The sequence below is a fragment of the Palaemon carinicauda genome, chromosome 1 (assembly GCF_036898095.1).
Source record: "Palaemon carinicauda isolate YSFRI2023 chromosome 1, ASM3689809v2, whole genome shotgun sequence".
NCBI lineage: Eukaryota > Metazoa > Arthropoda > Malacostraca > Decapoda > Palaemonidae > Palaemon > Palaemon carinicauda.
The window spans coordinates 278,405,499-278,429,195 of NC_090725.1; the positions used below are offsets into that span (position 1 = coordinate 278,405,499).

The 23,697-nt window shown below is 44.6% G+C and overlaps 1 protein-coding gene across 1 annotated transcript in view; it reads left to right on the forward strand.

The window, feature by feature from the left end:
• The window catches only part of PPP4R2r (Protein phosphatase 4 regulatory subunit 2-related protein), a 52,446-nt gene that overhangs the window by 5,419 nt on the left and 23,330 nt on the right, over positions 1-23,697 (forward strand). Inside the window, exons 2-4 of the mRNA XM_068391443.1 lie at positions 3,069-3,199; positions 6,467-6,588; positions 12,043-12,174. Coding sequence (XP_068247544.1) covers positions 3,069-3,199; positions 6,467-6,588; positions 12,043-12,174 — 385 coding nt within the window. The remainder of the gene's footprint in view (positions 1-3,068; positions 3,200-6,466; positions 6,589-12,042; positions 12,175-23,697) is intronic.

Consider the following 23,697-nt stretch of genomic DNA (forward strand, 5'->3'; position numbering starts at 1 on the left):
TTTAGGGGACTAAGCAGGCAATACCAAGTATGAACTCATGGTGCTCTTCGGAACGAAATGAGTACCTCTTGAAGAGGAAGTTCACGTCTGAACTCTTACTTGATGGGGAGGTACTCTGAGCAATCAGATTGCGCTTTATCTTGCTCCCCCACTCACCCTATGTAGATCAGGACATTGAGCATCTCCTCGACCTTAAGAGTCTAGAGAGAGAGAAGGACAGTAAGGTTGCGGTGACTTCAAGGAAGTCCACGATCCTTCTCTCCCCAGTAGAATACAAACCAGACTTGGTCCTTGGTCCAGAGAAGTCTTATTTTAAAAGGAGAGAGGAATCATTATGTATCCCTGTCAAACCTTCTCCTTTAGGAAGAGAAGAGGAATCTTGAGCCAGGGAAATCTCCCTTCCCCCTTACAGGGGCCCCTTCCTAGCTGAGACGGAGAACTTGCAGTCAAGAGTTGAGCTTCCTTAGAGTTTTTTCTCATAGGAAGTTTAATGTGCTTTGGAGAGGCAGCCATGGAATCTATTAAAGATGTTATGACAGAGATTGATCAACGTTTTGGCGCCTCCCAAGCTTCCATGGTTGTTACTTGTGCAAGATTCACTAGTTTTAGTAAATTTGCCTATCACATGACCCAAGAATTAATTCTGTTTGAGTAGACCCACCAAGCTCCAGCCTCCAACCCTTTCTCGACAGTGGAGGTTTACTTTCCGGAGGAGCTGTTTTGTCGTCTCTTCCGATAGATCCAACAATGATGGAACTGACTACAGATAGGTTAGCGGATAGACTGAAGTACTTGGGCATTTCTTTCTCTGCCTCCGAGTCCACGGCTATAGTAACAGCAGCAATGTTAAGTCTGCAAGCTACTAATTGGATCAAGCAGTGGTTGAGAGCCTTGGTGTGCTTTGCTTCATCTTGGGATTTGTGATATCTTGATGGGAAGAAATTCACTGACCTTGTGCTCTCAAGGCTAAAGGCAGTAAGTTTCTTGGCACATCAGTCCGCTGACCATTTGGCAAACCTTGTTCTGAAGAGTAGAGATGAGGTAGCTTCATATTTGTCCTGCCAGGTGTGACAGGAAGCAGCACACTCTGTCAGGAATTCACCGATGCTGGACATCTCGACTCTTTATCGCGGAAGAGATTGAGAGGACCGTCGAAAACTAGAGAGAGGAGGGTCACTATACAGTTATCCACAGAGCAATGAACTTTAGAGGTCATGCCCCTTAAAGAATGACTGCTCCGAAAGCTACTGCTTCCCAATCCAGCAAGACAATACCAAAGAAGATGAAGGCGAGGCCCGCCCAAATTTAGATCCGTGGGTAATGTGGCAGCGATACAGCGCAGAGAGTTGAGTGGTGGAAGACTTCCTTTCGTCAGCTCTCCTCTACCCCTCACTTGTTTTCCAGTGACATTCTTATCATATTTTCTAGAATAGTTGAAAGCGCTCATACTCGCAAAGGAAGTGGAGGCATTGTTGGAGAAAAAGGGCTGGATGTCATCCAAAATGGGTTTCCTGGCTTCTGAAGCTGTCTTTTTCTGGTGAATGTTAGGGGGTTTTGATAACTTTCATTCCTAAGTTTATGACTATGACACAAAAGCCAGCAGTTCATGACACGAGGTTTGAATCCTTCTCTATCTCCTCCCTTCAAGATGTCACTAGCAATAGGGATGATCTACTTCTGTCATGTAAGGGATTCTGAGGTGCTACCTCAGGAGAACCCAATGCTTTAGACCAAAGTGCTAAAGGTTATTCCTTAGCACTAGTAGGGTGAAAAGCTGATCTCCATGAAGTCAGGAGAATCGGCTCCACCCTCACCTTCAGGAAGAATCAGTCTTTGGCGCAAATGCTGATGGCAGGAGTCGAACTTCACCATCCATTACCTAATAGGTGCAGGTGTTTTTGCACAAGTCCTTGGACATATTTTCCTGAGAGCCTGTGGTATCTGCTAGAAAGGTTGTGTAGATAGCCTAGCTTCCTCACAGGACAAGAAGCATCTCATCTTAGATACGGTCGCAGTGCAAGTCCAAGAATCAAAGGTAAGAATATCTGGCCTCTTCCTTTCACCTTCCCCTTCTTTAGGGGTTTTAGCAGTTGCGTCATTATTGAGCTGTATTGGACGAGCAATGCAGGTAACATTGGGCTATTGAATAGAGAACTTTTTTCTTTACATTGGTTTCTATTGCCCCTTTCCTTCTTTAAATAAAGGAAGGATGGAGAAATGTGTGCATTCCCATCAATCTTAAAAAGGCCACTGCTTTTAGACACAGTCCAATAGGATTGAGATCATCCTAAGACCGTCCACTAATACATAGTGTGGCCTAACCTAACAACTCCAACATATATGTGCTTATTTAGTTGAGAGGTTGAGCAGGAGTCATGACTTTTGCTCCTTTTCAGGACCAAAATAAATTGCCATTTCCCGGGTCAGAGAACCAGCCATATTAGCTTTATAGGGACTGCCACACCTCCTCATTGAGAATTTTCCTATTAAAAGTCAAATATTCATATTACATATCAGAACTTCCTAACCATACAAACCTGAGTCATTTTGAGTTGTAATATGTGCCTCAACAGTGCCGCTAGTCCTAGGCCAAAGGTCAAAGTGAAGCTTAGTGCTACTTGTTGACCCTGCCACCCGACAGCCAGCTGCGTGTACCTCTTTGAAAGCTTAATGGGTGGTTTCCAGCTTCACTGAAGTCACACTTATTAAAGGTCTCGGGTATGTATGGTTAGGAAAAATACAAATTGCTTCAAAATTTGATGGATTCTTTTAATTATTCAAGGTATTTAATCATAATCCTTTCTTCTAACTTTTCAGCCTCAATGACAGACTGTTAGATTGACTTCATATAATCTCTCTCTCTCTCTCTCTCTCTCTCTCTCTCTCTCTCTCTCATATCTTTTGGTCTTACTAATCATTTGTGTTTTATTTTGAGCAGCTTTTGTGTTACAGTGTACAGTACTATGTATTTTGTTATAGTGTTTATATGAATTTGCATGGTTTTCAGTTCTTTAAAAGACTATTAATGAATTGAGAAAAAAGTACTACAGCATTGAATTGTTTTACAGGATTTGAAAAAAAGGGAGGTAATGGAACATCAAAAGTTTTGGAAGAATATATTCAGCATGTGGCTAAAACTGGAGACCCTTTGTTTCCCTGGCATCGAATCCGATATTTCATGAGGTTTATGTTAGCAACTGTAAGTATATTTTTGGCAGTCTGTGTGTATTTAGGCTTTAGGGCTTAATAATGTGTTGCTATTGGTAGTGCGTATATATATATATATATATATATATATATATATATATATATATATTTTTTTTTTACAGTACTGGTAAAACAGCCACCACTTTTTCAATGCTAAAAGAATCATATTCTATACTGTAAACTATTGCATTCCATATCAGTATGTTATAACTTTGCTTATACACCAATCAAAAATTTGTTAATTGCATATATAAAAGTAAGTCATACTTGTGTAGGGAAAGGTTAAGAAAAGGTTATAATCTTCAACATTGTCTATACTTACATATTAGTTACCATTTATGGCAATTACTAATAGTTCTGCTGATCCTGCTAACCATGAGCTTGTGGGCTAATGAAGTTGTACAAAGAATATGAGATATAAAATGGTATGGTAAATTTAAGGAATGAGTCCGTGTCCTAATAAAAAGGAATTATGATGGATGTGGAAAAAGAAGGCAGGTCCCAATTACCCGTGGAATCCATAATAACCTATCGATACCCTATCCATGCTAATCTTACCCTCTTACTCCATAAAGCCAAACATCATATACCCATGCTTAGCCAACTTGGAAATATGTACTGTTTGCATTAGCACTTGAGGTCACAAGTCGGTGTTAAAACGTGCACTCTCATAGAGTAACAGCTATATAGCAGAGATCCTCACTGGTGTTTTGAGTATAGTGAGAACATTATTATTGTATTTGTACCATAGGTCTCTCTAAAGATGCCTGCATTAGGTAGCTTGTATAGGTGTCTGCTGTTCATACCTGTAATTCCATAATTGGTTGCTAATGAAGTCAGGCTGTAAGGCTTTGTAGTTTTTAGGCTTCAACAAAAGCTGTCTTTCATTCTAATGAAAGGAAAGTCCACTAGTTTTTTCTGCTTGCTAGCCAGGGTGATATATGTAAAGCTATTAAATTGTTGTGGGCAAATTATAAAGGAGTCAACACACTAGTCTCTTAATTGTTCATACCTAATATTTACCGATTCCCCTGTTGTTACAATAAGCAAGGTTATTCCTCCAATTGGGACATGTAATCATGCTCAAGCTGATTACAGAAATCCCTTCATTGTGAGCATGAAGTTGTTGTGATACTACCGCTAGAGAGTCTTTTGACTGGCCAGACAGTACTACATTGGATCCTTCTCTCAGGTTACGGTGCACTTTGCCCACACATACACCGAAAAGTCTGGCCTGTTCTTTACAGATCTCTTCTGTCCTCATACACCTGACAACCCGGAGATTACCAAACAATTCTTCTTCACCCAAGGGGTTAACTACTGCACTGTAATTGTTCAGTAGCTACTTTCCTCTTGGTAAGGGTAGGAGAGAGACTTTAGCTATGGTAAGCAGCTCTTCTAGGAGAAGGACACTCCAAAATCAAACCATTGTTTTCTAGTCTTGGGTAGTGCCATAGCCTCTGTACCATGGTCTTCCACTGTCTTGGGTTAGAGTTCTCTTGCTTGAGGGTACACTCGGGCACACTATTCTATCTAATTTCTCTTCCTCTTGTTTTGTTGAAGTTTTCATAGCTTATATATGTTGTTACTGTTCTTTTAACATTATATTTTTCCTTGTTTCCTCTCCTCACCGGGCTATTTTCCCTGGTGGGGCCCTTGGGCTTATAGTAACCTGCTGTTCCAACTAGGGTTGCAGCTTAGCAAATAATAATAATTGGCTTTGATTTTGGTGGTGCCTTTGATAGTGTTAATCATGAGGACCTTGTTTTCCAACTCAAACTGTTGGGAGTAGATGGTTAATTTCTTAGCATCATTATTGAATTTTGTAGTGGGCACCATAATTGTTGAAGGTGTCTGGTTTCAGTGCCAGTTTCATCAGTATGCATGCTCACCAGGACATCAGCAGAGCAACCCCAACCCCTCACTGTGGTGCCCAGCCGCTGCAGTGGCCTCCCCAGTAAACCGCTTAAACTTATGGTCCCAGTCCAATCTAATGCCATGCGAATACTAGACAAACACATTACCACTCTGCTAGCCAGGAGACTAGTATAGTAATGTGATATCTTGTGTTCCTTAGGTAGTATTGTTGGCCTCTAGCTTTTCCAACTAGGGTTGAAGCTTAGCTAGTAATTATGATAAGAGGAATGCCATGGCACATAAAATAGGGTCTTCCATTTCCAGAGGAACTTTGAATGGTTGCGAGTCTGATATGACAATTTTCTCCTTGGATTGGATTTAATAGGTCAGGTGTTGGTGAAATATTTTGCACCTAAGTTTTTCATGCTATGAATAGAAGTGTCATTTCCCTTAAAGATGTGCTCTGACCGTTTCCTATGTGGTTGAGCCCGGTGTGACAAGTACTGCTGTAGGAGAGTGGTGACCCACAACCACCAATTACCAACACTGTAAGCAAGGTAGAAGAGTACTCACAGTGTCTAGGTATATTAGAACTGATACAGGCACCTCCCTGGTCCTTTTTGTGGGACACTATGGGGTGGTCTTATATAAAGTGGTGTCTTTCTGCTAACACTTGGGTAGGTCCCGAGAGAGAGACTATGATAGAGGTCGCAGAGAACATGTCTCCGATCAGAGCACTTTAGAAAATCAGACTTTTTTACCTGCCTCTGTTGAAAAAGCTCAGAAGCTCCTCGGTACAATTTGGTACCTACATCCTTGAAGGAAGCCTCGAGCAGTCTTGCCTTCCTTGGGACTAAGATCTTAAGGCATAATTGTTATTATTCCCAGAGCACAGGTGCATATGCTGCCTGCTAACAGGAGGAGAGCATCATAGGGTCTTTCTCTTTAGGTTATCTAAAATATGTCCAAGTTGTCCCTTACTGAAGAACTACATCATTGATGCCCATCGCAATTTAAATGTCTTTATTTCCAGCCTATTAGAGTTCCACTTTTTCAGTATATGAATGTTAGGGAAGATTTACTGAAATAAAGTAAAGTTTCATAAGGTTGGATATTTCGATATTTTTCCAATGTTCATTCTTAGTCCCACTCATATCCTATTAGTTAAATTAAGGATCAAACTCTGGGTAACCTGGTAATAAAAAGTGAGATTTTTTTTCCAACTTTTTTTGGAATAAAGCCTATGCTTCAAAGCAGATTACATGTTAATTGGGTAATTATGAATATTGTCAGCTTTATGAAAATTTGCCATGCCTTATTTACAATTTGATTTATTTTTTAATTTGAGTTTCTATTCCAAAGTTGATATGTGCGCCTAACACCAGATTTGATATCTTTTCAGGTTATGAATGACTTTTATGAGAATTGTGGTGGTGAAGATGTTGGAGAATGTGGAAATGTGCCAGCATTTTCTTATGTTCCTACGAGGGAGAAAATCCTTCATCATTTTGATACGTTTTCAGGGTATGTAGTTTAATTACTAGTTTTTAAAACAATGTATCTCTATTTTAATGTATACTTTTACTTCACTACATTCATTTCATATTTTTTATTAAAATATTCATTTTAGTGAAATGGTTCCAATTTGTTTATTTGGAACACAATTCTTTGTGGGAAATTTGCAAAGTAAACGAGGACGACTTTTGGTAGGGTAGAGGATACTGATTATTAGATGGTTTGTGAAAGCTTTTTTTTATGGAAATATGAAGTAAAATATTGTTGCTCTTCTGATACCTGTTGAAGTTCCATTGAAGGCTTTTATTTTGGAAGTGGTACTAAATTACTCCCACTTTCATAAGCTTCATTCTGATGTTTTTGATTTGTGCTGGTACCATAAAGTGATAAATTATTATTTTTATTTAATACCTTAGTTATACCAGCAAGTCAAAGTATCCAACTGTATTGGGGCAGACCTGTAGAGTTTATTTTACTGTTGAAATTTAGATTTTATAGAATAGGTTTCAGTCCTTAAAAAATAAAATATTCAAGGATTCAGCAAAATTTCTGAAGTTGATGTATTTTTAGAACGGGATTATTGCTGTTGATTCAAGTTTTGATGTTCACGTAAAATGTATTTGTTCCTGCGCAAATGCAAACCATCATTCTTTAATGGGAGTATGGTTTTGGTTTAGTTGGGGAAGAGCCTTTTAACTTTTCAAAGCTGTAGTAGCAAATACTGACAGGTGGAGGGTAAACCTCACCCACCTAACAGTCAGGTCTGCATTATCATTTGATTTCGTCCATTCCTTAGACATTGCTAGTGTTCTGTCGGAAGAACAAGTTTTTGCTGCCCCCAAGTATTTAAGGCAAGGGCCACTGTACTTTTATCCTGCAATGTCTTCCCAACCCCCAGGATATGCTTAAGTGAGTAACAACTGGTAGTGTTGTTTCTGCTGTTTTGAAGAGTCCCCTGTGGCCTCTTCCCACGTGGGTCATTGTCATTGGCATGCACGACCTCTTAGAAGGCCGACTTCAAGTTCCTCCTCCTCCTTTGCCTCATTTTCAATAGATTCTTCAGACACCGCTACATTTAGATGATGGATGAGGATAATTAATCATTGAAGAAGTCCTGGAAGACCTACTGATATGATTAACATGCACGTAGCCTCTGACTGATCTATCCCTTTGTACGAGGGAGAGGTATCCTAGATAGGTGTTTGGGTATATAGTACAGGTGCTCATGCTTCTATTACTGTGCTCAGTTTCATACTGAACCGATTACTTGCACTGTCAGTCAGGATGAAGGGGGCCTCACTTCTTCCCCTTTCTTTGGCAATTGACTGATTCTCTCTCTCTCTCTCTCTCTCTCTCTCTCTCTCTCTCTCTCTCTCTCTCTCTCTCTCTCTCTCTCTCTCTCTCTCTCTCTCTCTCTCTCTCTCTCTCTTTTTTTTTTTTTACGGGAGGGGGAGAGAAGTTAGATGCATGCTGAAAACTGTCCCATAATAGGAAGAAATATTGGCAGTTGTTACAGGTGCTTACACTCCTGCTAACTGTGTTTAGTCTCATACTGAACTATGTGCCTTCAACTGAACCTCCGAACCACTGCTGCTCTGAAGAAAAGAAGTGTGCATGAAAATAACCCATGGTACCATGTGATCTGACTGCATGATCTGGTATATCATTGGTCACTGCGAGATCCTTCACCTTGCACTTGGTATCCACATGATTATTTGCCTCATGATCGGGCTTATTTTGCTCGGAGACCCAAGCTTGTTCATCGTATTGTATCTCTATAGTCTCAGGGAATGTTAGAAATCACTTGCACACACTGGAACTGTATCACCTGTCACCTATTCCTTCTCTGCGCACGCAGTTCACACCAAAATCTTTCCACTCACTGAGATTTCCCTGCATGCTGATATTTTCCCATGTGCTCGAGACCCTTCCATGTGGCGGGGCTTGGGCCCCTACCAGTTTGCACAATAGGGAACAAAAACAGGCAACCTCCCAAGGCTGGTGTCAGTTCTCGTATGAGTACCGAGATGCTCTTGTGTACGATTGGCGGAGAATAGAGTGTTCTGTCTCTAAAGGAGACTCCAGTCACCGAACAGTTAACCCTTCAACCTCTTCACATTATGGCACCAGTTCCATTCTTGGTCCTTCTCATGAATGCACTTGAGAAGGAGGAGCTAAGTACAGTTATGTGTAGAGACCCCCTTGTGATGGAGGATGCGGTACCTGCAAAAGCAGAGTACCCAGTGTCCGAGTCCTCTTTTATCAACGTCGTTGCACACTTGCGAGCAAAAGGAACTTGGTGAGGCTCCTATGGAACCAGGAGGATTACCTCTTGATTGACACTTTGGAGCCCCTGAAAGGTCTAAGCCTGCCGTAGTGTGGTCACAATCGGAGGTTGCTCATAGAGCTTATAAATGAGATGATTCCCAGATCTCCAGTTAGGTGAAATATCTTTGCTACAGCAAGACCCTGTTTACCGCACTATCCACAACAAAGATTATATGAACCAGAAGGAGCAAACCTCTACACATCAATCCTGCAGTGGCCCCAATAAAGGCAAGAACTCTACCCAAGTACAGGAGCACCTTGTTCTTAGCACTTAAAGTGGCTGCTATGGCCAGCCTTCAATTAACTTCCTGGACCGACCAGTGGTCCTTGGCAGTTGTCTACTTTACCACTGCCCTGAATTTGGCAAATTCTGAGATGCAGACAAAGTGCATCAACTTTCCCCAGTACTTTAGTCCTAGTCTGGTGATTTCAGTGCCTGTGGAGATTTTAAGACTGAAGACAGTCTTCTCAGCTGCTGTGTTTGCTGCAACGGAAACCCTCCATGGGCAGGCTCCAGTCTTTCTAAATTGACCAGTTGTCTAGTGTAGTCACCTACTTAAGCACTACTCTTGATTTTCAAATTCAGAGGCATTGGCGAAGTATGGCAAGTGGATTCTGTGTGGGGTAAAGTTAGTGACCATTATGGCACACTGGTTGGCAAATCAATGGGTCCTGAAATGAAGGATGCTGCTGTTTCTCTATTCAACAAGCCAGTTGAACAAGATGTGACTTCGTTTTGGAGGCTACATATTTCTTTCAGAACCACGGGAAGTGTTCGAGGATATTGTCCATCACCCATGGCATCGCTTGTACACCTATGCCTTAGCTTTTGTTCATTCTGATTTGCTGGCAATTCAACCAAGTGTTGTTCACATCCAGATCTCGAATGACCCTGGTGGCTTCAGATGACCACAAAGCAAATGGGTTCCCAATCTGTAAGCTCATTTAGTCGAGCCTTGGAATACACTTATCTGTCGGTTTGCCTTTAGAGGTACAGTACTTCCAATCTGTGAAGTGGTTTGCACTTAACAGTGGGAGACCTTTCAGCATCTCTTCTGAGCATAAGACTTTTAACAATGGCCTGGTCAGGGGATGTCTTTCTACTGAAGATGGGATTCTGCAGCTTACTTTTAATCCTCTGGTGATGTGAACCTGGCAGTGACAAAAATTGCTCAGTATCAGGATTTTTGGCCATGGAGCAAGGACGTCACGCTTCAACCAATTTGTGTGTAAGAAGAGAGTAATAAATAAAGGAATAAAGACAGAAAAATTGAAAATAGCATTAGAAAGCTGAATAAATCTTCTTTATAGCACTTGGTTACATGAACAGATGATGCTAAATTGCTTCATTGGATCATTAGAGGGTTAAGAACAGTTTTCTGGGATTGGTGTCATAGAAAGAGTACTTATCTGATTGTAGCTTCCCAAGTACATATTGCTTGTCCTTTTCTTCACCAAGAGAAGTGCCTCTTAGTTGTGGCTTTGAGCAAAGCCTTCTGACTGAGGTACATAGACCTCTGCTTCTCTTGGAAGTTGTATTTGGCCATGTGGTACTTCAAACAGTAGTTCCCACCCAAGGACCTTAGACTTCACACTGAGATGGGACCAGTGTTCTCAAGTCTTCTGTACATGCCTTATACAAGGCTTTTGAGATAGGCAAATTTCTAGATAGACCTTCTGCTAACCTTAGCTTTGCATGAGCAAAAGTTGGCGTGCTTTTGACATCTTTTATGTCATTAGTCATTCTAAATGATGACAGTAGGCTTCCTTACTTTGTTCCTGAGTATATGGCCAAGATCCAGCTGCCCAAAATATCAGGTTTGGGTCTTCTTCATCTCTTCTCAGAAGGAAGGTTTTCATAGAACATCAGAATGACTGGTTTATCTTTTCAGTGGTGCCTCCATGGTGCAATCTTAAGAGGACTGCTCTTCAGGCTTGAATTTCAAAGTACTTTATATATCACTGGCAAGACAAAGAGAAAGATATCCAAGACCACTATTTCTTTCTAGATTTGCAAAACCATTAGTTGTGCCCATAATTCAACCAGCAAAGGGGTAGGAGATCCACTTAAAGCAAAAGCTCACTAAGTTGTAGATATCGGATCCTCCAAAGCACTTGTAAGAACATGTGTGGCTCAGGTATTAAGATAGGAATCCGCTAGTGGAGATTTTGTTACCTCCCATATGTACATGGGTACCTTTACCCTTGTTCTTGTGATTGCTGCTCAACAAATTATGTGGGTGGCCTAGCACTCTCATAAAAGAGGTATTTTGTCTAGTAAAGCAGTTTCAGGGAAGGTCTCAAATGATAGGTAGATTGATGGCAGCTGCAGCCGAGCTTCATAAATGAACAGCCTTTCTCCTCGTACAAGATTTGTCAAGAGGTATCCCCCCTACTCCCTATCCTCCCAGACAAGGGGGAGGAAGGGTAGAATGCATTCAAACTCATTTCTTAAATCCCTATTTATTTATACAACTTATCATGTTCAGACTATTAGGTTGTTAGTAAGAATCATCACCTCTGTCCCTATACAACACCATGTGCTCTGGTATTCCCTTGGGAACTTAACCTGCCAGATTCTGGATTGTAGGGAATTCCTTCCCATAAGGATAATTCTCCTATTAAGGACAATGATTTGCAAGAACAAATCCCAAATGTTTAAAGCAGTTTGTATTTGTTTCAACTTGGGCTGAGTCCTTATTACTCTTTGTCTAAACCAACCATTATGTAACAGGCCCAAGGTCAAAATTTTGAGCGTTTCTAGCTGACTGACGGGTGGGTGGTGTTTCCCTGCCACCTGATGTTAGTCATGTAACTAACTACCTTCATAAATTTTTAATTAGTTCCAGCTTTGTTGAAGATATACTCCAATCAAAGGAGCCAGGCGTGTATAGTTAAGAAAAATACAAATTACTGTACAGTCCTTAGAATCTTGACATTTTTAAAAGCAATTGGAATATCAAATTTCATTTAAACTAGTCACCTTTCGTAACATTTTTATATATATATTTTCATGCTAATTTTTTGTTATTGAAGTTTTTGATTGAAGACTAAGATAGTTTGATGCCCTGCATCTAGGATCAAATGATGATAGATATTAAATTGAATAATCATGGTTCTTTTTATATATTTCAGAGCTCCTTTTACTATACAGAGACTATGTGAAATTATGATTGATCCTACCCGACACTACAAGAGGACAGACAAGTTTTTGCGTGGTCTAGAGAAAAATGTCCTAGTTGTATCGACCGTAGAACCTGGAAGGCAGTATGTATCATTAGGGTTTTTTGCTCATTCAAATCACTACACTGACTAACTTTGTTTCAATATACTGTACTTTTAATGCTAATTTCAAAAGGTATAATTTAGTTATTATAAAATTTTCTGGAAATGAATCTCTATAGTCGTATGAATTTGAAATATATTCAGTAAAACAAAAATGTCAGAGTGAAATTAATGTAATTTTGATATCTATATTGAGAAGGTATAGAATTGTTCTATTTTTTTTGAGGTTTGCATTATATGAGTATAGGACAATTAAAATTGAATTGTTCCGTAACCCAATACAAACCATTGCTATTTCCATGGGGGTAACATTTGGCGGAGCTGAATGACGAGCCATTAAAATTAAACGAGGGTTAACTACCCCCTTGCTAATTAGCAGGGGGTAGGGAAGGGGTAGCTAGCTACCCCTTCCCCCCTCACACACTGTGAATAGCTCAATTCACTTTTGGCTCGGACAGTGATCGGACGTCTCCGTTCCTGTCCTCGCTTGGCCAGCCATTATTGTTGTTTTGTCTTTACTTAACTACTTACATTTCTTGTACTCATATATATATGTAACATATTTTATGTTTACGTATATATCTTAGTATGGAAATCAGTAAGTTTCCTTTTCAGTGTTCACGCTTGTGTGTGTATGTACGATATCTCCACAGAGACTCCTCTTCGGAGGCCTTCTGCTGCTGTTGTTGCTGTTGTTGCGGAAGGCTCGGTCTCCTTCGGGGGGGCAGTGGAGTCCTACGGTCTCTCCTGCAAGTGTTTCTTCCCCGTGAGGGAAGTTTCACCACAGAGACTCCTCTTCAGAGGACGGATGACCCGTCTTCCTTCCCAGAGGGCGCCTTCGCTTCGCCCTCTGCGCGAGAGAGGTCTTCCTTCTCCCTACAAGGGAGTTAGGAGGCGCCTCTTTGGATCTTCGTCTCCTCCCCTGTGGAGGATCCGTCTCGTCTGGAGAGGATCGTCACTGCAACTTCCTGCGGATCGTTCGCGATCCCCTACACCTACCAGACCTCCCTTCGCCGTTCCTGGCTGCTGACGTGCTTTGGGCGCCTACGCAGGGTTCCCCTGCGCGCCACCTGCTCGCTTGCGTGCAATGGAGCTCTAGCTCTCCTGCTCGCCAGCGCTCACCTGGGCGCTCTTATCTTCCAGAGAAGTTACAGCGCTCTCCAACGCTCCAGCGATCTCCTGCTCGCCAGCGCTCACCTGGGCGCTCTCCTGCTCTCCAGCGCTCACCGGGGCGCTCTCCTGCTCGCCAGTGCTCACCTGGGCGCTCGCCTGCTCGCCAGTGCTCACCTGGGCGCTCGCCTGCTCGCCAGTGCTCACCTGGGCGCTCGCCTGCTCGCCAGTGCTCACCTGGGCGCTCGCCTGCTCGCCAGCGCTCACCTGGGCGCTCGCCTGCTCGCCAGCGCTCACCTGGGCGCTCTCCTGCCCGCCAGCGCTCACCTGGGCGCCCTCCTGCTCGCCAGCGCTCACCTGGGCGCTCTCCTGCTCGCCAGCGCTCACCTGGGCGCTCTCCTGCCCGCCAGCGCTCACCTGGGCGCTCTCCTGCTCGCCAGCGCTCACCTGGGCACTCTCCTGCTCGCCAGGACTCAACTGAGTGCTCTCCTGCTCGCCAGCGCTCACCTGGGCGCTCTCCTGCTCGCCAGCGCTCACCTGGGCGCCATCCTGCTCGCCAGCGCTCACCTGGGAGCTCTCCTGCTCGCCAGCGCTCACCTGGGCACTCTCACCTTCCAGAGAAGTTGCAGCGCACTCCAATGCGCCAGCGATCTCCAACGCGCCAGCGATCTCCTGCTCGCCAGCGCTCTCCAACGCGCCAGCGATCTCCTGCTCGCCAGTGCTCTCCAACGCGCCAGCGATCTCCTGCTTGCCAGCGCTCTCCAACGCCCCAGTAATCTCCTGCTCGCCAGCTCTCTCCTGGGCGCTCTCATCCTCCAGAGAAGTTGCAGCGCCTTCCTGATGCGTGCACTGCGCACCATCATTCTCCTGCGCTCAAGCACTCGCCCGCGCGCAAGCACTCATTTGTGCTTGTGCCTGATGCGCGCCCTGTGCGCCCACGCTCGCCTGGTCCTGATGAACGCAAGGGTTCTCCTTTGCCTTGCTTGCGCTCTCCTGATCGCCCATTGATGCCTGCGTGCCCTTCTATTGCTGAGCGCCTTCTTATTTTGGCGCAACCGCGCCCACGATCTTCCGCAGCTCGCCCTTCACGTCCGCATGCCTTGGTTCCTGCAGACCCTAAGAAGGGCACTCGCTAAACGCGCTCTTCTGGCCGACGTTCTCCTGCGCTTCTGGACTTAGTCAAGAGTCTGAGCGCCCGCGCACCAGCGCTCCTGCGTGCCTACGCGCATTCACACATGCGCGCACATGTTCTTTCTAGAGTCCGTGCTCCTACGCGCCCACGCTCCCCAAGGAATCTCCTGTTCCTGTCCAGCCAACGTCCGCACGCCTGCACGCCAGATGTCCCCAAGAAGACCTCCTGGGGATGGGAAACTTAGCTGCCATTCCACCAAGAGGAGAGCACAGCGAGTCAGAACATGAGTTCTGGCAGGTACTTGGATTGATGAGGGAGCTCAACAAAATCAAGGACCCGGAGACAGCCCCTCGCGAGGGGAAAGACACTGTGCTTGACGAGGTCTTTGGTGTCCAGAAGCCCCCCAAGACTAGTGTGGCTTTGCCCTGGTCTAAAGGGGGGAAATGCGCCAGAGACAAGGTCAAAGCTCAACTCTCCGGTCTGGCCTCCTCAGGACGTTCTTCTGCCGGGTTCAAACTTCTCCCACCTCCTCTAGTCCAACAGAGGAGGTATTTCGAGATCGACGGGGAGTCTTGCATGTCTCTCCCACTCCATCATTCCATGGAAGAACTAGCAAAGGGAACTTCTTTCGAGAAGCTCTCTACCCGGCAGGTGACGTTTGCAGCGTCAGACACCCAAAACCTGGGAAAAGTCGCGAAGAGTGCCATGCAGGCAACTTCGTGGCTTGATCTCTGGCTTGGGTCTCTGGGCATCCTATTGCGATCCGAGGATCTGTCCAAGGAGAGCAATAGGAAAGCTTTGGAGACCTTCCTCTTCTCGGGCTCTCGCTCTATTGAGTTTCTAGCCCACCAGGTCACTAACCTGTGGGCCAACATGATCCTCAAAAGACGCGATTCAGTGTCCGAGAGGTGCCATCTGAAGATCCCCACTGCAGACGTCAGCAGGCTCAGACACTCCTCTAATTTTGAAGGGGAGTTACTGGAGCCTCGTGACATTGAGCAGACGGCTGAGAGGTGGAGGAGATCGAACCAGGACTCTCTCCTCCAAAGGGCCCTGACATCTCGGCCCTATAACCTCCAGCCCCTCAACAACGTCAACAGCAGGCTCGCAAGACACCTAAGCAGGTTCCGGCAGCTAAGACAAGCGTGTCTAAGCCGCAGTCCTTTCAGCCGAAAGACAAGACGTGGCAAGTCCTCTAGGGGTAGAACTCCTAGAGGAAGCGGCAAAGGTCGCAAACACTGGGAGTGGCAGTCCCCCCGCGTGTCCACCTGTGGGGGGATGCCTAAAAAAGTTGAGTGCAGAGGTGGCAGCAACTCGGGGCCGACCCTTGGACGGTCTCTGTGATCGGTCAAGGGTATCGCATCCCGTTCACAACATCTCTACCTCCCCTGACAGCGAATCCAGTGTCGTTGAACTCCTATGCCTTGGGACCACCAAAGGGGTTGGCCCTCCCGGCAGAAGTCGAGACCATGCTCAAGAAGGATGCTCTCCAGGAGGTCGACGACGGCTCCCCAGGCTTCCTCAGTCGACTCTTTCTTGTAAAGAAGGTGTCTGGAGGCTGGAGACCGGTCATCGACCTCTCAGCACTAAACAAGTTTGTCATACAAACTCGTTTCAGTATGGAGACAGCGGACACGGTCAGACTTGCAGTGAGACCACAAGACTTTATGGGCACTCTGGATCTGAAGGACGCGTACTTCCAGATCCCCATACATCCGTCTTCCAGGAAGTACTTAAGATTCAGCCTAGACGGTAAGGCCTACCAGTTCAAAGTGCTGTGTTTCGGTCTCTCCACGGCACCCCAGGTGTTCACCAAGGTGTTCACTCTGATCTCGTTGTGGGCTCACAGGAACGGCATCCGTCTCCCTCGTTATCTGGACGACTGGCTAATCCTGGCAGATTCGGAGTCGACCCTTCTGCGACACCAAGACAGGCTTCTGGAAGTTTGCCAAGATCTAGGGATCTTGGTAAATCTCGAGAAGTCCTCTCTGTGCCCTACGAAGAAACTGGTATACCTAGGCATGAAACTAGACACGATTCTCCACAAAGCCTTTCCATCAGACGGAAGGATAGCAAGGCTGAGGAAGGTAGCAGAACCTTTCCTCAGACGAGAAGAGCTTCCAGCCCAACTGTGGTTACGTCTCTTAGGCCATCTATCGTCTTTGGTTCGTCTTGTTCCAAACGGCCTCCTCAGGATGAGATCCATCCAGTGGCGGCTGAAGTCACGATGGAATCAGGGAAACGATTCCCTGGACTTCCTAGTTCCCATAGGACCTTCGGAACGGGCGGATCTTCGATGTTGGCTGGACGATGAGAACCTACGGAAAGGAGCAGATCTCCTCGTCCTCCCCCCAGATTTGACTCTGTTTACGGACGCGTCAAATCAAGGGTGGGGGGCCCTCATTCTGAACCAAAGAGCCTCAGTCCTTTGGTCGGAATCGGAAAGGTGCCTCCACATCAACCTGCTAGAATTGAAGGCCGTTTTTCTGGCTCTTCAACAGTTCCAACAAATCCTGGCGGGCCACTCCGTGGTGGTGATGAGCGACAACACCACAGTAGTGGCTTATATCAACAAGCAGGGAGGTACCTTCTCGCAGCAGCTATCCCATCTTGCAGTAGAGATTCTGAGATGGTCTGAAACCCGCTCGATCTCACTGTCAACTTGCTTCATTCCTGGCAAGAGGAATGTCCTCGCCGACAGCCTCAGCAGGGCGACGCAGATAGTGAGTACCGAGTGGTCTTTGGATCCTCAGATAGCCAACAAAGTCCTGACTTTGTGGGGTTCCCCGACTGTAGACCTGTTTGCGACAGCCTTGACTTTCAGGCTGCCCCTTTACTGCTCTCCAGTCCCGGACCCCAAGGCTCTCTGGCAGGATGCATTTCAACACAGGTGGGACAATATGGACGTCTATGCCTTCCCACCTTTTTGTCTGATGAGAAGGTTGCTCAACAAGGCCAACCTATCGGTCAACCTCTCCATGACTCTCATAGCTCCGCTATGGCATCATGCGGAATGGTTCCCGGACCTTCTGCAACTCCTAACGGAACCCCCAAGAGAACTCGCTCCACGTCACGAGCTACTCAGACAATCACATTGCAACATCTTCCACAAGGCCGTAGCTTCGCTTCGGCTTCACGCCTGGAGACTATCCAGCGACTCCTCACGGAGAGAGGATTTTCTCAACAGGTTGCAGACAGGATGTCTCGACACATGCGAGAATCCTCTGCTAGCGTCTACCAGGCGAAGTGGAAAGTCTTTTGTGGTTGGTGTCGTGGAAGGGGTATCTCTCCACTCGATGCCACTATTCCAACAATAGCGGAGTTCCTTGTATATCTTCGGGAGGAAATGCGCCTTTCGGTCTCGGCGGTGAAAGGCTATCGCTCAGCCTTAAGCTTAGCCTTGAGGCTGAAAGGAGTAGATATTTCCTCTTCGTTGGAACTTTCTCTACTCATACGCAACTACGAGCTTACTTGCCCCAGTCGGAAGTCAGACCCCCTCCTTGGAACGTGGTTCAAGTGCTCAGGGCTCTGAAAAGAGCTCCCTTTGAACCATTACGCCAGGCGTCTGATCGCCTCCTAACGTGGAAGACGGTGTTCCTACTCGTGTTGGCCGCGGCCAAACGAGTAAGTGAACTTCATGGTCTCTCCTACGACGTTGCCCATTCAAGGGGATGGGGGGAGGTAACGTTCAAGTTTGTCCCTGAGTTCATTGCTAAGACTCAAAACCCTGGGGTTTCGGATCCAAGATTCCACTCCTTCAAGGTAACGAGTCTACGTTTCTGTAACAAGTGACCCAGACCATCTGTTACTGTGCCCAGTCAGGAGTCTGAGGCGCTACCTCAAAAGGACAGCTGCAGCCCGTCCTCATGTGCAAGCTTTGTTTGTGAGCATAGGGAGGACAAAGAGGAGGGTCACCAAGAACTCCATCTCTTCATGGATTCGCAAGGTGATAAGCACCACCTTGAATCTCGACTCTCCTCCGTCATGTCGTCCCAGAGCTCACGACGTCAGGGGTGATGCTACTTCCCTGGCCTTCAAGAGAAACTTCTCTGTGACGCAGGTTCTACAAGCCGGGGTCTGGAAACGTCAGACGACGTTCACAGCCCACTACCTGCAGGACGTGACCCACAGGAACCTCGATACGTTTTCTATCGGTCCTGTGGTGGCTGCACAACAGCTGGTCTAACCTCAGGCTCCTTATTGGACAAGTAGCAGAAGGTTGAGGGCATTGTTACCCGGTTTTAGTCTGCGTGAATGAAAGAGTATGTCTGGCCCATACTTCTTTCTTCATTCTCCCCTCTCTTGGGGATAGCAGCATCCAGGTCTTTGCGCAGCTGACCTCAACCTCTGCAGGTAAACCATGCTTCCTTGTGCTCCTAGTATTAGCCTTAATACTGTCGCGTCCCCCATACCCTGACGAGGTGGTATTGGGAACGTCCTAGCCTAGAGTTCCACAATAAAGAACTCCAGGTCAACTGCCTAGGACGAGTCACGTTATTCTCCTTCACACACATCCTAGTAGGCCGCACGATGGTCAAACATGACAGCGTGCGAGGGTTAGGGACTCCCGTTCCTTGAGTTCTACAACTCGGAATTGGAGTCCCCGGGTAAAGCCGAAGCCAGAAGGCTGGGGACTTTCCGCCCTTCCTAAGGGTAAGTCACCCCATGGAAATAGCAATGGTTTGTATTGGGTTACGGAACAAATGACAAATTTCGTAGATAATTTGTATTTTTCCTACCATACAAACCTTTGCTATTTACGCAAATGTTACCCGCCAGCCCTGACCCCCAAGTCAAGTCCTACCTTTAAGTGAATTGAGCTATTCACAGTGTGTGAGGGGGGAAGGGGTAGCTAGCTACCCCTTCCCTACCCCCTGCTAATTAGCAAGGGGGTAGTTAACCCTCGTTTAATTTTAATGGCTCGTCATTCAGCTCCGCCAAATGTTACCCCCATGGAAATAGCAAAGGTTTGTATGGTAGGAAAAATACAAATTATCTACGAAATTTGTCATATTTTATTATACTGAAGGAGTTTCTGGTATAATAGTTATAATAGTTAAATTTATTTTACTTGCATTTATTAAATCAAAATGCTGTTAATTTTTACAAGAATACACACCATCGTGCTTTAATAGAACACTGACTTCAGTGAAGCTTTTAGTTGCTGTTAAAAGTTTAACAAGGTAGGTACAGTGATACCTCGGTACTCGACCATAATCCGTTCGAGATCCGTGTTCGACCTCCGATTTGTTCGAGTACCGAATTTTTTTTCCCCATAAGAAATAATGGTATATATTCTATTCCGTTCCCAAGCACTCGAACAGGCCCAAAATATTAATAAAACGTGTACCTAAACAACAATAATTATCTAAATGTGTATGAAATTGGTCAGAAAATCCTATAAAACAATTTTAAACCATTTACTGTACTAAAATAAAACAATTTTAAACCATTTTCTGTACTGTAGTGAACATACCTTTGAGCAGCGGTTCGATGGCATACAGGGATGGATGTGGAGAGGATGGAAGGGGGAGGTTACTGCTTGGAAGGAGAGTCCCCTTCCATGATGTGGCGGGGTAGTTCTCCTTCAGGAGTTGTTTCTCTCTCCAATGAAAGGGTGGGCAGATCTATTTCAGGGGTTTCTTCTCTTCTTTGGAGGAGAAACAGGCTTTGATGTAGCAGCTTTCTTTTCTTTTGTGAAAAACTGGTCTATTGTTAATTGTTTCTTCCTCCTCTGCAGTATTCTTCGAAAATGATGAATACCTGTTCTATTACGAATACCTGTTCTATTACGAAACTTTTCAAACCAACCCCTGCTCGCTTTAAATGTAAATGAATCACTTTCACTGGTACTCGGACTTTTCTTCACTAATTCTTCATAGATATGCAACGCTTTTTCACAAATGAACGCTTCACTAACACTTTCCCCGGCCAACTGTTTTTCTTTAATAAATATTAAAAGCAACTTTTCCATCTCCTCAATCACTTGTGGCCTTTGCTTAGTTACCGCCGTAACTCCCGTTGCAACATTCGCCTTCTTAATCATTTCTTTATGCTTTAAAAACGTAGAAATGGTCGACTTCGCCATTCCGTATTCTACCGCTAAATCGGACACTCGTACACCATTCTCATATTTCGCTATAATTTCCTTCTTCAACTCGATCGTTGTTCGCACTGTTTTCCTCTTCTCCTTCCCCTTAACACTCATTACTTTCTTGGGACTCATTATGAAAGCTAAAAAAGCAATTAAAAGCACTGAAAATCACTAAATCACAACGAATGCTGATCGCGCGTTGTCTGAGTGACGCTCTCGAGAGAACTGATGCTTCCCGAACAAGCGAGAGTGGCCGAGATGGCGCGATCATCACAAAGCCCATGCGGTCGTCACGTGTTCGGCTGGTCGAGTACCGAATTTTTGGTCGAGCACCGCAGCAAAAATTTCTCGAAAATTTTGGTCGAACTCCGAATTGTTCGAGTATAGAGTCGTTCGACTACCGAGGTATCACTGTATAACTAGGTGAGGAAACCATGCTCACCTGTCAGTGATATACACACTCACTTGTGACTCTGGCTGCAACCAGTAAAATTATGGCAGTTTTAATCTTTTGCTATTTATTTTTAGATTAATGGATAAATGTGCAGATAGGCTGCTGTGTTTGGGTAAAGTATAAGGATATGCAGTAGTTTTCCACCGCTGTCAACTACTTCAACACTACCTGACATTGACAAATTAATGAATTAGTGTATCCTAAAGGGAATGTATATGACATTGAGGAAGGCTCTGTAGGCTACGTCCTTTTTCTGTAGAGGGACGTAGAGGAAGCATAGCCGTGACTCCCTCAAACTCTGTTTAGTTACCTTCTGTGGTGGCTGCAGTGAGAATTTCAGTCTGCTACACTTCAGTGTCTTCTTTGAAGAAACCTCCAGCTGCCTCCAAAGTCCAATCAGGACCTCTAGTTGCTTCCTCTAAGGAATGTGTGTATGGTGCTCCACCCTTTTGTTCCTAACCTGATAGTTCAGAAGGGGCCGTAGAAGTAAGGAGGGATGAAGAGGATGCTGAAATGTGTAGTTCCCTTTTCTGGCTGCCATGAGTGGAGATGGCTCTTATGCCATTAGGCAATGTAGCAGTAACATGGAGCAGAGCATTAAGTGGTAGAAGTCCTACGAGATGTATACAGCCTGCCTTTCATACTACAGTAATACCTTGGTATTCAAATAATTTGTTCCAAAAAGATGCACGAATACCGATTCTTTCGAATATCAAATAATTTCCCATTTCAAATAGTGTAAAAGTGAATAATGCCTTCCGAGACCCAGTTGATTCACTGTTAGCATGACATATTAGCATAAAAAGTGATGCAGTTATGTAGATTTACACAAACGGTAAATACAATAACACATGACACCCAATAAAATGGAAACAATTAAATATAATTTTAACATAAAAACCTTGGCTTTATGTTTGCGATACGACAGCGTAAGTGGATGGCAGTGTGGAGATGGAGGGAGGAGCTATTGGCGATGGGGGATTCCCGTTCTATGAAAACGTCTGGTAATTGAGGTTTGGTGTTTTTTCCCTTTTCTGTTGGTTTGGGGCAGGTAGTTCTTTAATTAAAAGCTAATTCAATGTTTGTTGCTTTTGCCTTTTTTGCAGAATCTTGCTGTAATGAGACATAACGTTATCTTTGAAAAGGTATACAGCCCTATTGGTTATTACTCTATCAGGATGTGTTTTTTCAACAAAAGCTTGAACTCCCCTCCCCCCCTCAGCATAGATTTCTAGTGCCTTTTCTTAAATAAGTGCCTTGCTAATGCTATTATCTCGTAACTGTTTCTCATTTATGAAAATACTGTAGGTAACTTCTTTTCCACTTCAAGTACCTGAGTCCTTTGCTTCGTCAAAATAGTCACCTCTTGAGCAATATTAGCTCCCTTTATTATTTCTTTATTCTTTAAAATTGTTGACATCTTCGACTTAGCCATAGAGTATTCGAGAGCGAGATCCGCAACACGTATTCCCTTTACGTGCTTGGAAAGGGTTTCCTTTCTCATCTTAATAGTTGTTCGCGTTGTTTTCCTTTTTACTTAACCACTTTCACTCATTTTTCTTTGGACTCATGTTTAAGTGCTAAGAATCAAAATAAATAAAATAGGATGGAAACAAAGATAAAGCGCAGTGTAAGAGAAAAATGAAGCAGAGCATATGTTTACGTTCATCCGAAACAATGGCTAACGCATAACTGATAGCGTTCATCTTGGCGGGCTTTTACTCATACTGGTTGAGTACTGAATATTTATTCAAGAACGGGTATTTTTCACTCAAACTTTTTGCCCAAAAACTACTTTGTTCAAGTTTCGAGAAGTTCGAATACCGAAGTTCTACTGTACTTAGTCCTCCCTCCACTTGCATTCTGATGGTGTTCTGGAATTTTGCCTCCAAAATTGTCAAAAGCTCTAGTCTTAGCAACAAAGGTGAAAGGTTTGGAAAGGACTGCGATCAGTGTCATTCTGGACTGTTCTCCTGGGTTATGTTGTCTACTTCGTGGTGGAAGATCAATGGGGAACTGGAACTGTCATCGATCTCTCACTGCTTAACAGGCTTTTTCAAACACTGTCCAGCATGAAGACAGCATATACCGTACAGTCTGCTATGAGAGTGGAAAATTACTCGCGTTCGGTATACATAAAGTACACATATAGTCGTTCATCACTTTGGTCTCAGCATGGGTCCTCTTGAACAGGATGTCTTTTTAGTAATTTCAACGATTGGCTGATCCTGGCCTCTTCCGAGAGGGGTTTATTTCAGAGCATAAAGAACCTAGGCATGCTGATATGGCAGCTGATAGTCTTTTCAGACAATTGGATCAGTGAGCTCAGAGAGTTGGCACTCCCATTCCTGTTCAAGCAAAAACTGGCTCAACGGTGGTAATATCTTCTGGGACATCTTCATCAGAGACACTTTATACTGAGGCATCTCCACCAGCAATTGCTTTAATTGGGTCTGAGGCATCACTGGCAGCAAGAGGTATGAAATGAACTTTCCTTTTGGCTGAACAACAAAAACTTCAATAGGGGAGTTCCACTAAACTCAACACTTTCTGAGATGCATCTGGTTGCAAATGCATCCATGAAGGGAGGGTGGTTCTGTTTGTGAATGCATCCATGAAAGGGGTTTGGCACACCTGAGGAATATAGCACTTCAGAGCACACCTGAGGAATATAGTACTTCAGAGGTGTGGTTTCCTGAAGAAAGGGAGAGTCTG